This window comes from Pteropus alecto, unplaced genomic scaffold, assembly GCF_000325575.1.
Source record: "Pteropus alecto unplaced genomic scaffold, ASM32557v1 scaffold185, whole genome shotgun sequence".
Taxonomy (NCBI): Eukaryota; Metazoa; Chordata; class Mammalia; order Chiroptera; family Pteropodidae; genus Pteropus; species Pteropus alecto.
Window position 1 is genome coordinate 12,602,793 of NW_006438088.1, and position 12,885 is coordinate 12,615,677.

At 33.7% G+C, this 12,885-nt stretch overlaps 2 protein-coding genes across 3 annotated transcripts in view; both read left to right on the plus strand.

Moving 5' to 3' along the window:
• Window positions 1-6,571: 6,571 nt before the first annotated feature.
• LOC102894664 (trace amine-associated receptor 2) overlaps window positions 6,572-12,885 on the plus strand; it is a 30,166-nt gene continuing 23,852 nt past the window's right edge. The window contains exon 1 of one of the 2 annotated variants that reach the window (XR_003047353.1): window positions 6,572-6,700. Coding sequence is in view for 1 of the 2 variants with exons in the window: in XM_006915409.3 (XP_006915471.2) it covers window positions 6,617-6,700 (84 nt within the window). In the remaining variant the exon portion in view is untranslated. The remainder of the gene's footprint in view (window positions 6,701-12,885) is intronic. The other variant, XM_006915409.3, reaches the window with a different exon arrangement.
• TAAR1 (trace amine associated receptor 1) overlaps window positions 7,808-12,885 on the plus strand; it is a 9,967-nt gene continuing 4,889 nt past the window's right edge. The window contains exon 1 of the mRNA XM_015592092.1: window positions 7,808-7,874. The gene's annotated coding sequence lies outside the window, so the exon portion shown is untranslated. The remainder of the gene's footprint in view (window positions 7,875-12,885) is intronic.

The window sequence follows — 12,885 nt, forward strand, 5'->3', positions numbered from 1 at the left end:
GAGGAAGGGAGAGAGAGAGAGCCTAAGATGGAAGCTGCAATCTTCTATAATCTATTCTTGGAAGTGATATCACTTCTGCTATCTGCTATTAGTCATATAGACCAACAGTGGCACAATGTGGGAGAGAATCACATACAGGTGAGAATACTAGGTGGTGAGTGAGAATCATTGCAGGTCACTTTGTATGCTGGCTATTACAGTAAATGTGCTTTTATATTTACATATGTATATATTTTCTATATAATTTTAAAACATAGGATTGTTTTCCTTTTCTTTTTGTTATATGTAATATCTTTCAAAATGGATCCCTAGTATTTATATCTGAAAAGTATTGTGCCAAATAACTTTCTACAATGACTTTGTATAATAAAAATTAAATCGTTTAATAATCTCTACTTTTGTTCTGTAGCTGTTCCTACTTGCTTTGAAACCCTGGTCTCAAAAAATATTCGAGTTGCAAAAAAAGGAAAGAAATTTAACAATTGCAAAATGCAAAAATGCCCCGGCTGGATTCCATGGCCCCTTCACCCTTGTTTCCTGGAGCCAAGGAATGCCCCACCCGTCGCACCCTCAAAAGACGGTCGCTAATTTTCAGCCCTTGACAGCTACTCAGAACCCTGCTCAGAACCCTGCTCAGTGTATTCAGCCATCCATGTGTAGAGGCACCAACAAAAGCTGTGTTTATTTTTAAGATATTTGAACTCTATTTTATTATGCTGAGGTATAATAATAAGTATTTTTCAAGTATGAACTGTTAAAAGATAAACCGGCATATTAAAAATGAGTCCATTCGAACAAAAATTGATTTGACTGGGGCAGCGCAAAACCGGAAGTGGTTAGGAGAGAGCCATCTACAGAAGTTAGGGGCAGAACTTTTATAAAGAAGACGCTAAAGCAAAGCAGGAAATTATCTGACTGGTGATAGCTTAAGGGGTTGCCTTATTTGGAAAGCCTCATTGGCTATTTGAGATTGCTGGTCCTTAGGTTTTGATTTCTTAACCTGGAGGCATTTACAAGCTTAGATTTTGGTTTGCTTACATAAACTGCAGAGGGTATTAGAACCACCTCAATCTAATAGCTTCCTTGTTTAATTAACACTATTAACAGTCAGGTACTTTCTCGTGCTAAACAATCCTATTAAGCAAGCATTATTACCTTCATTTTAAAAGGATAACACTGAGGCTAAGAGAGTTAAGTAACACTTCAAAGTCAACAAATAATAAGTGGTTCAGCTGGGATAAAACTTTCAGCTTCTTTTCTGCCAAATGTATGTACTCTTTCACTGTAATATACTTTTTTTTTTTTTTTTAGAATATGTGTTAGGATTGGCTAGGTTATGGTATAGTAACAAATAATACTAACAATCTCATGATTAATAAAACGAAAGCTTATTTCTTGCTCATTTAGAGTCTAGTCCAGGGCAGCTAGCTTTTGCATCATATATAGTGCAGAAACCCAGGCTTTTTTCATTTGCGTCATCTCCTTATCAATCTGTGCTCCCATAATTTCTGGAGCATGAGAAAAGAATATGGAGAAATTACACACTGCCTCTTAAATGCTTTCATCCAATAATACATGTCATTTCCATTCATATTTTATTGGCCAAAGCAAGTGATATTGCATGTCAAATTTAAATAGGTAGGTGGTATAATTTCTCTGTATGTCCAGGAAAAGGAAGAGATTCATAAATATTGGTTAGCACTTTAATGCCTATCACTAACTGTAGGTTCCTCAAAGGCATGCATCTTACATTCTTCCTCAAATTTAGCATACAGAAATCTATTTGATTTATGAATAGATTAATGATTAATGTCTGCCATGAATCATCAGGGGTGCTATTTATAATTCCTTTATTCTCTAACCTATAGTTCGATTATATTCCTTGCCTCCTGTCCCATTGCTTTGTTGTCAGCCTGGTGTATCTGCGAACTGCAAGCTAATACCACCAATTTCTTCACACTTTTCTCCCCCTTTCCATTGATCTGAAGGCAACTTTGTTTTATGTATAGTATTTTACAGTTCAGAAAACATTTTAAGACACATTTTTAAAAATTTCACAAAGTAGGCACATTTTACCATAGAGAGCAAAATATTGTGTTCAAATCTCCTAACTTAGTGTATTAGACTCTCAGACTAGAATCTTTAACTTCATGTCCCATGCTTTCTCCAGCATTCCAGGTTACTAGTGTTTACTTACATAGCCATGTTAGACTGTGGCTTCCTGAAGGACTTAATTTTAATCCTGTTTGATTGAAGTTCTGGAAACTTATTTTTATGCTTATTGATTATTAAAGCCAGATTTTAATTGCACTCTAACCTTTATAAGAGCAATATGCCACATTCCTCATAATCAATCTTGCAGCTTTAATAGTCATAGTTTGATAGGGTGAAGGCTAAGGCGAAAGTATATAATCGATATTAAAACATATATATATATATATATCTCATATATATATATATCTGAGATATATATATATATATCTCAGAACAAAGATTGAACTTAATCGATCATATCTGTTGATAAGGCAAGGAGAATAAAAGTTTTCCGTGAGACATGGAGAGAAGACTGCCATCAAGAGTGGAAAAATTTCAGACTTGGGAGGTAAATTTAGAAGGATCAATGAAAATGTATTAACAGAAGAGTGAGCCTTTTTAATCTTTCTATTTTGAAATCAGTTCCATATGGTGGTTCAGCCACTGAAATACAGCAAGAGCTATTAACAGTGTTAATAGCTTTTGAGCCATCAAAACCTTCTAGAAACTTTGAATTTCTGCCAAAGCAAATAAGGCCCACCTGCCAGTATGGTGGTAGAGTATCAGATAAAAAGTTACTGTTTGGGCAATGTGCTTTGTAGACATGTTGATTGAATAAACTTTGAATTGAATTATGAAAATATGAGTATCACAAAATACTGTTTTAACAAATTACCATGTCGATTTAACTGAAATTAATTGTGAACCAGCTAATTTTTTTTCTTCTCTATGATAAAGTTTCATCTTGCTCTATCAAGGACCATTAACTGAAGTTTTATTTGCTATCACAAAATGGGTAAAATTAATAGAAAGTCTGCCATTGTGTATATCCAGTTATAATTGTAGAGATGGATTATAAAAGCATTGTAGCAAGAAGATAAAATCTGATAGCCTGAAAAATTTCCCTAATTTAAGCTGCACTAAATATATAAAAGTCATCTTAAGAGATTGTTGATAAAAATATACTGTAATAATTGTAGCGACTAACACAATGACAAATACTATTTTTAAATGTTTTAAAATTACTGTTAATATGTTATTATCACCTCAGCTTAGCTTGTAATTAATAAGATCCCTCTGCTATAAATAGAATTGTTTAAGTAAAGTTTTCATTAATATAGTTATTTCAGTTTTTCCTATTCAGCTGTTTTGAGGGTCTGCAGGAGAGGGAGAAATCAGCTATAAGGAAGGCAAACTCTTCATTCGAACTTTTCTCCCCAAATTCTTGGTAGTTTTTAGGAGCTTGAAACTCTGGAGTCAGACAAATCTGGAATCAAATTCCAGTGTTGCCTCTCAGTAGTAACTTAACTTATCTCATTCTCACTTCCTTTCTTTGTAAGGCAATGATAAACGTAGTATTCATTATTTAGTTGTTATGTGAATAAACCAGAGATTTCAAATGTGATGAATTTAGCCCAGTGATGAGTACAGGTTCAATAAAATAGTTCCTACTCCTCGTTCTCTCTCTCTCTCTTTTTTCTATTTTTTAAAAATTTATTTACTTATTTTTTTATGGTGACATTAGTTAACGAAATCCAATAAGTTTCAGTTGTACACTTTAACAGTAAGGCATATATATACACTGTGTTTACCTCCCATAGTTAGATTTCTTTCTGTCACCACATATTTGACCCACTTTACCCTGTCTACCTCCCCGCTCCCTCCTCATTCTACCTTTTTTTCCTCCTCTTTCTCCTCTTCCTTCTTTCCTCCTTCACCTCTCCTCTTTGTCCTCTCTTTTCTCCCTATTATTTTTGTTTATTCTTAGGCTGTGCCCACATGAGCAGCATGTTCAAATTCTGTCTTCAAGATTTCCTAAGATACAACGAAGGTTCCGAGTAGCACACTGTGGGAGATGCACTATTACAAATTGTTACCCTAGTTTACTTACTCTCAACCCCATCTCATGGGGAAAAATAGTGAGAAGGATGAGGTTACTTCATACTAGGTCATTCCAGTCTAGGGCCCTTGGGAGGAAGGAGGAGCAACCCAATATAAAATACTCACATCCCACAAAAATTTGCAGGACGCTGCCCTCTATTGGTCCATGTGAATATAATATCTGGGCCAGAGATTCAAGTTCAGTAAGATCATTCAAGGTGTAGTGTTTGACGATGGGTTCAGAAAGAGAAAATATCCTTCCTGAAATGTATAAGCTGAATGTCTCATTATATTTTATTTTTCTATTTGTGGTAGCCAAAGAATAGATATATAGACAATCTTCTAAAGCTCTTTCCTGTAATATTCATGAAACTATTCAGAGTTATAGCATCAAGATGATTTTATTTATCAGTCAACCTATTCTTTAAAAGGAGTTTTGGGAGATTTATGAGACCTGCTAACAATTAATCTGTCCTCAGAACTCTGAACACAGTTTTTGAAGTACCATTTCGCTTTTTAGCCTCCATACTATTTATTATTGGCTTCCATAACTATTATTTATTGAGTTTCTAAGTTCCAGGAGTGTGTTAAGCCTTAGCATATTCCACATATGCTAAGATATTTGATCTAAATGCTCTAGATATGCTAAAGTGTTTAGATATAAGTGCTCTAGATATAATATTCAGCTCCAACTTAGGGATCTTCATGAAGTATTCTATATCATCAATCAAGTAAGTAGCTGTTGGATATCAGGCCCACAGATGGCTTCATGTCTTTTGCAAGGCTACTAATAAAAAGCATTGTTGTCAAGTTCTACATTTAAATACTCTCAGCTAATCATAATGATTATTTGTGCTGAACTCTATTGTAGATTAAGTTTTAATAAAATATATAATTTACTCTTCTTCCTAGTCAAGAAATGGATAGATTGTACAAAGCTACCCCCTTTGTGTCCCCCCCCCTTGGGGGGTAGGGGGGGTATGGGTCTAGTTCCTGTCTGTTTTTCATACTGCAAGTTCAGAAACTTAGTTGTCTCAATTCTACCGGAAGTGACCGGGCTCTAAGAAATTGAGACACTTTAACTAAACTTGCCAGTTTATAAACCAGAGTGAGTCTAGTTGTTTATGTAATGGGAGAAATAAAATGGCAGCACAGAGAGATGGAACTTTGGATTTAGGCCTACCTTTGATTCCCAGCTTTGCCACTTGCTGTTGTGAGTCCAAATTTCTCGATTGCTTTGAGCATCAGTCTATATTTCCACAGTCTCAGGATTGGCAAGATTAAAAGTGACAGCATAATATAAGGTCTGGCATACTGGAGTGATTGATTGCTTATTATTAAGCCAGTTGGATACTTATTTCAGAACAGCAGCAACTTCATGATATAAAACTTGCTTGAGAAACCCAAATAATACATATGTCTGTTTGCTAAAAATCATTTAAAAATTAGGGTAAAGGAATTTATGTTCTTATGAGTACTTTTCAGGATGGTTTGTTGTATCGGCTTTTTCCGCAATAGGAATGGCGCTGCCCAACTGACCATATACATATCCCATGTCAAAAAAGGCTAAGTTCTACACAATGCCAGTGCTATGCCATGATGTCAGGGGCTTGAAGCCATATCCTTTATACCAAGACCTTTTCCCCTCCTACTCCAAATTCTACAAGTTGAGACTTTTTTATGTATCGAACACCTGATTTGCTTAAGTCCTTTTAATGGTAAATATCTCTGGGCATGTTCGATTCCCTGTAATAAATCTCTTTCTATGTATATATACAACTTGTTGGTTCTGTTTTTCCGGAGAACCCTGACTCATACATACATGTTCTCAAGATAAACAATAACTAGTCCTCAAGTAAGAGGGCTGATAGCACCATCTGTGACATATAGTTTATCCTAAATTCACCATCTGTGTTAGCTAATTGGCTTTCACCAAATGAAAAATAAAGTTCTTTTTATATCAAAGGGTAGTTTTGTACCTTGGAAGTGAGGTGTCCACTGAAATTAGGCTCTTATCATCTTGTAAAAACTAGCAGATAGGAGAATTACCTTTCTTAATGATAATATTTTAAAGGGATTGTTCCCAACCTTTAATATTTAGGAATTCTGAAGCAGGAGTTATATTCACCCAGTAAAAAATCAACTTTACTCAGTAAAAGGTAATTTTATTTTCTGCTCTTTTGTTTGCTTTTGCTATTGCAGCTTTTGTTAATGGCTATTTATATTACAGATCACCCATTGTGTGGTGTCATTGTTTCTGTGGTGTCAGTGTAACTCCAAGGAAGGAGAATGGGGTAATAAATCTCAAGGGCTTCTTTCAGAAATGCTTTAATCAATTAGTCATTGCCATAAAAATGTGGTGTAACAAACCACCCCAAAACTTTATAGCTTAGAAAATAGCAACTTATGTTCATGAATCTGTAGGGTCAGTTAGAATGGCTCTGCCATATGCTGCATATCTTTATGCCTCAGTTCATTCCACATGTCCTTCATCCTCCTTGGACAAATGGGCTTTGTTGGAGCATGTTCTCTTCACAGGGATGACACAGAGGACATTCATAAACATGTGAGTACTTCTAATGACTAGGTTTGGAACTGGCACACTTTTGTTTCTGTCTACCTTCTTTTAGCCAAAACAAGTCAAATGGCAAAGCTCAAGTTCAAAGGATAGGGAAATACCTTCCACTCCCAATGAAGTGAAGAAAAAGGTATAGATGCTAGTAGAGTAAGAACTGAAAACAATAATCAATCTATTGTAATGATCCTATGATTTTCTGTGGCAGAATAACAAATAATTGTAGATGAGAAACTGTACTTGTTCAACTATTCATTTTGCTATATTGAAGGCTCTAGCTCCCTGTATAAGGAGAAGATCGTTTTGGAAGTTTTATATATAGAGATTAAAAAATTATTGGAGTAAATATGTGTGATCCTATAGCCTCTAAAGCAGTGTTTTTCTTATTGTGATTAGTAACATTATTGAGGTGTAAATCCCGCTAACTTAAAAAAATAAAATAGAAAATAATCAGAGTGAATTAAATGTGGTAAGGGTATTTTTTAATGAAAACATTTGTTTCTGCTATGGATGTATACCTACATATGTTTGAGTAAGGATTTAAGATGCATTTCTTCTTATTGTGGTTTAAAAAATGTTTGAAAGCCACTGCTTTAAAGTATTTTCTAACTATAGGATGTTATTGAGTTTAATTTCTACTTTTAGAAATATTCCTTTTGTGGTATAAGTCATCTGTTTTGAAAATGACTGCTTTTTTTTTTTCCCCAGTGCTACTTATTTCCATTGTTCTGATGTCTAATACAGGAGTATTTTTCTTTCAAATCAATCAACAATTAAAGCAGTTTCAATGAATATGTGCTTTCATTTATATGCTGTTACTCATGACTGTGGTTACTGGTGATTCATGCTTAGATTATTTTTAAAATAATGGTAATATTTACCTTCTCTATTTAGTTTGCTCAATGCTAGCTTCCTGATACTGGTTTAGAATAAAAGCACCTCCCAGTTGTATTCCTTGATAATATACTCTTACCTTGTTTCAGAAAAATTTATTATCAGTTTATCTTTTTCAAATTTTAATGTTTGTGTCACCCTGTCTCTGTTAACTGTGGCCTATCATAGAGTAGCAGTGGCTCTAGCCCGCAGCAGCTGTCACATCTCCTCCCAAAGACAGTGTTTTCCCTGTCTGCTCATCTGCTCTCTCTGGTCACTCTTACCTGAGAAGGTAGGTCTGAATGCACAGAACAGCCATGTACATCAGCTTGTAGAGACTAGCCTGCAGGTCTAGGTAATCTTTTACAGGGAGAATGCTTGAAAGAATAGGACTTATCAATGGTTTGGTATTTATTCATACATTAATTTTAGGATTATTTATTGTGAAGATTAACAAGGTTTCTGTAATTTAGTTACTTAATACCTGCTTTAGTAAGTAAAGTTAAAAATATATTTTTAAATATAGTTATCTTTATATGTGTTTTTAAAATAGGTCACTTTTATGAAAAATTCACCCTATGGAAAGCTAGAAAATTTGAAAAGTTAAAACATGATTTTTTATCTCCTTTTCTTGGACATAAATAAGAAAATCCATGTTGTGTACTTGGCTAATTTTAACATAATAAAAAGAGACTTTTATAGAATTTTTTACAAGTTTTTAAACTAAAATATATTTTATTATTACTATATACTAAACTATAGAACTAAAATCTTATTTGCACAAATATTATTTGGTAGGAAAAATCCTGGCACATTTCAAAACGACTTCCTACTTTGTGCGTGTGTGTGTGTGTGTGTGTGTGTGTGTGTGTACATATGTGTGTGGTGTGCGTGTATACATGCCATAGAGTGGCAGTGGCTCTAGCCCGCAGCAGCAGTCACATCTCCTCCCAAAGGCAGTCTTTCCCCTGTCTGTAGATCAATTAACTTAAGAATCTTTCAGTTACAATTACCTAAATCTGACACATGTTATCTTATGCATGTCTACATAGCAGAAACACTTTCAAGTATAATCTATTGATCATAATATTGCTGGAGATTGTTTTTCTCTTATCTATCAATCTGCGTTGATGTGTAAGTAAACAAATGGATTTTGCCATGTTTCCTGTTTCTCTAGGATGGAAAGAGTTTGTTTCCAGTGATGTTCTATCTCAAGAATCATGACTTAAACATTTGAAAATTCTGTTTCCCCATCCCCTTTCTCTCTTTTAAAATATCTGTTTCAAAAATAATCTTAGTATTTTAATGAAGAATACTGGATAAGTTACAGAGCTGCAATCATATTTTTAGAATATAATTATTATCAAGTTCATTTCTAATTTTTTCCCCAAGTTTATAGGGTAGAACAAAAGCAGGATATCGGTTTAGTTCAGAAATTTGGCAAAAATTTGATTTTGATATGAAAGTAAAATAGATAAATAACTCATGTAAAGAATTATACAAATGAAAGAAGCACAAATAATATAAATGTATTAATAATTATTCACTAATGGGTTTTTTAAAGTTCCATTTGAAACATTTTGAGACAATACATTTAATTTTATTGAACATCTTTTCTAGTTATAAAAATGAAATGTTCTCATAGTAGAAAACTTGGAATATGTAGAAATTATAGAGAAGAAATAGAACTCACTTGTTATTTCACCACCAGAGCAAGAAAAATTATTGCTAAAATTTGATATTTTCTCTCCATTTTGTTTATTTATTTTTTGGTTTCAATCTCACTATCTCTGAGTAAGTGATATTGAGAATTTGAAGTATGCCATTCTATACCTATCTTCCATGATTATATAAACGTGTGTGTGTGTGTGGCCCTATATATGGTATTTCAAAACACTACGCAAATTTTTTTCTTTAGTTGACAAGATATCATTGAGATCTTTCTGTCTCTATATGGAAAGAATGAACTCATTTAATTTAACATCTTTCTAAACATGCATATTTACAGATATACATACATCTGATAGACTTTTATTTTTTGCCTTTGTTGTTGTTACAAGAATGATTGCAGTAAACTTTTGCTGGGTTAAACAATACAGTCATTTTAAACTTTAAAAAATGTTGCTGGAGAAACTTTCTAAAATCAAATTATTTACTTATTTATTTATTTGGAGAGGCAACCCTTGGTCGACCTCACAGATTGCAAGGACCTTGTCAACTTACAATCTCTTATTTTTTAGTTTTTACGTCTACAACACCAGGTCTTCCTAGATAGTCTCCCATCCAAGTACTAACCAGGCCTGACCCTGCTTATAAAATTAAATTATTAGTTCTGCATCATGTGATCCAGTCAAGAAAATTAACTTGTCACCCCTCACCAACCTTGATTATAGCTGGAGGTTAGTGACAGTTGAGAATTTAAGTTACAGGTTAATATTAAGTGTTTTCTTGAAATTTATTTTTTCATTTCAAAAATCTTTAATTAACAAGCTTTGCATTGTGTCCTATTATCATAATCCTGTTTGATTTAAACTAAATCTTAACTTAGATACACTATTGTTGCTTTTATTCATTTCTTTCCATTTAAAAATTTTTGTTTTGATTTAATTTTTATAATGTTAGAGTATTTCTTGTAGTTTCATAGAAGGTGATCACAAATGTGTATTTGTTATCTTTCTTTTACTTTCATATGATTATTGTTTTGGCTGAATATAAGATCATTAAATTGCCATTCTATTTCCGTAATTGTTTCTAAGCTCATGCCAATGCCCTCTGGCTTTCAAAATTACAGATGAGAAGTCCTATGCAAGCCTGAGTTTCTTTCTCTTTCTTTCTTTCTCTCTCTTTCTTTCTTTCTTTCTTTCTTTCTTTCTTTCTTTCTTTCTTTCTTTCTTTCTTTTTTCTTTTTCTTTCTTTCTTTCTTTCTTTCTTTCTTTCTTTCTTTCTTTCTTTCTTTTTCTTTCTTTCTTTCTTCTTTCTTTTTCTCTTTCTTTCTTGGGGAGATAGCTCCAGGCCCTTGCTCTGTGGCTGCTGGGAATGGGGCCCTGCTCACAGCATGGAATTAGCACTCTGGCTAACCCCACAAGGAGTCCTGTTCAAGCACCTCTAGAGGCAGAGGATTCCTTCCTTCCTTCCTTCCTTTCTTCCTTCCACAGCTTTATTGAGGTATAATTGATACGCAAAGAACTGCACATATTTAAGGTCTACATTTTAATAGGTTTGGACATGTGGAAACACCACTTCCACAATGAAGGAATTTCTGTCTGGATGCCTGTAAGATTTTCTTCTTTATCTTTGGAATTCAGAACCAGGCTAAGCGTATGTGCCTAAATTATTACGGGTCCCAAGGAGCACAGAAATGAGCTCATGAATTCCTCAGATCTTTTGTTCATTCGTTCAATCTTTTATTCATTTTTAAATATTCTAGACATTTTCCAGACATCTCTAGACTCTGGGGCTATAGCAATTCACTCCCTTCTAACATACTACCTCTATTTATTTCATTTTATCTTATCATTTCTCCCCCTATATCCCTTTCCCCACTTTTTCCTCTGGCTATAGTGACCTTCTAAAGTGCATCTTTTTTATATTAATTTAAATATATGCATGTTCTTGAAAAAGCTTTATGATGTTTCTCATACCTTCCCTTAACATGCCCTTAACGTAGCCCTTGGATGTTTACTCATTCAGTTAACACTATGCACAAGCAAGATTGTCTTTCCTAAAAGATAATTGTATCTGAAATTCATAAACTTTATTCATACTTTTACCAATGAAAACTTCACATCTGAATCATTTCTTTTTTAGCTTTTCACCATAAGTCCAAAATTACTTCATAGAACTTGTCTTCTGAACATCAATGGAAAACCGCCCCCCCCCAAAAAAAACTTAGCTTATACATATCACAGAACTTCAAATTTGCAGCTCTTTCCTGCCTTTTTATAAGATCAGCATGGCCATGGGAGTGTGAGATAAAATGGAGTAGAGGACATTCTCAATGGAAGACAGAGGGTTAAGAAGCTGAAAGTCCAGTATTAGATCATTTATGTGGACAACAAAATTATCAAGAATTTTGGTGGTAGTAGCCTTGGAGAGAGTGACAGTAGGTCAGAAGCTAACATCTTTAAGAAATAAAGAAAAATGACTTGGGAATCTATAAATGTCTGCAGAAGAAGAGATATAGTTTAAACACAGAATTTCAAAGCTTGCAAGGGGTAAAGGTTAGAAAGGAAGGTGGGACAATGATCTGCAATGGCAATGAGTGCAAGAGGACTCTTACTTTTTCTCCAGGTCCTATGGTATAATGGGGGGCTAGGGATGCAGGAAAGAAAATAGATACCTTTGTCAAGGCCTCAGGGGATAAAGTATCCTTAGAGGAGAAACAATTTTAGTTAGAACAAAGTGAGAACAAAGAAAATTTAGAAAAGAATTTTGAGAGTGTAGGGTAATAAATGAACATGAGCTCCAAAGGGCACATTTAGAAGGATTTATGGTAGTAATAGCAGATTAGGACGTGGGTTCAGTTTAGAAGTTGTATACAACAGTATGGAGATGAGAGACTATGGGAGCAATTAGGATGGGTGCTTAATAAAACCAGTGACAAAAGGCCTGGGGGTATTAGTAGTGATGGCCTTTTATTGAGAGCTTACTACCAGTGAGTTCCTTTCCTGCTAGACAAATCTATTTTAAACTATAACTCCAACCAATATATTTTTAATTCATATGTGATTTTCAAACATTAGGTGATTATATAATTTTCATAGAACTGTTTGCTTAACTAGATAATCAAAGAGAGATTTATTAACTTTCCATACTATTATTGCATGTTCAACTTGGATAATTTGTATATACAGATAATTATCATTTCTAGCTAGCTAAATTCTTAAAGCTAAAAGAAAAGAAACAAAACCACTATTACGTCATGTTTTTAGATAAGCATTCAAATCATAATATCATCATAGGACATTTATTTAAACAAGTAAGCCTAAAAATAAATTATAATACTAAAAATACTAACACAAAAATGATGCGTAATATTTTTAAGCTGGCAAGCAAATTGTTTAATTGAAGTGTCATTAATATTAACAATTTCCAAGATATTATACTTAAGGCTCTATTTGTCTGAAATCAGGATGTACAAACATGAGGAGAAAGCCTCAGAGGTGTTTGTTTTTATCTGAGAAACTAACATTTCAGGTGCAGAAAGAACAATGCATACAAAGTTGTCAAATGACTTTTTCATCTTCTGTGAATTTAGTCTTTAAAAATTGAACAAGTTTTTTCTCCCCTATTTCTTTTACTTC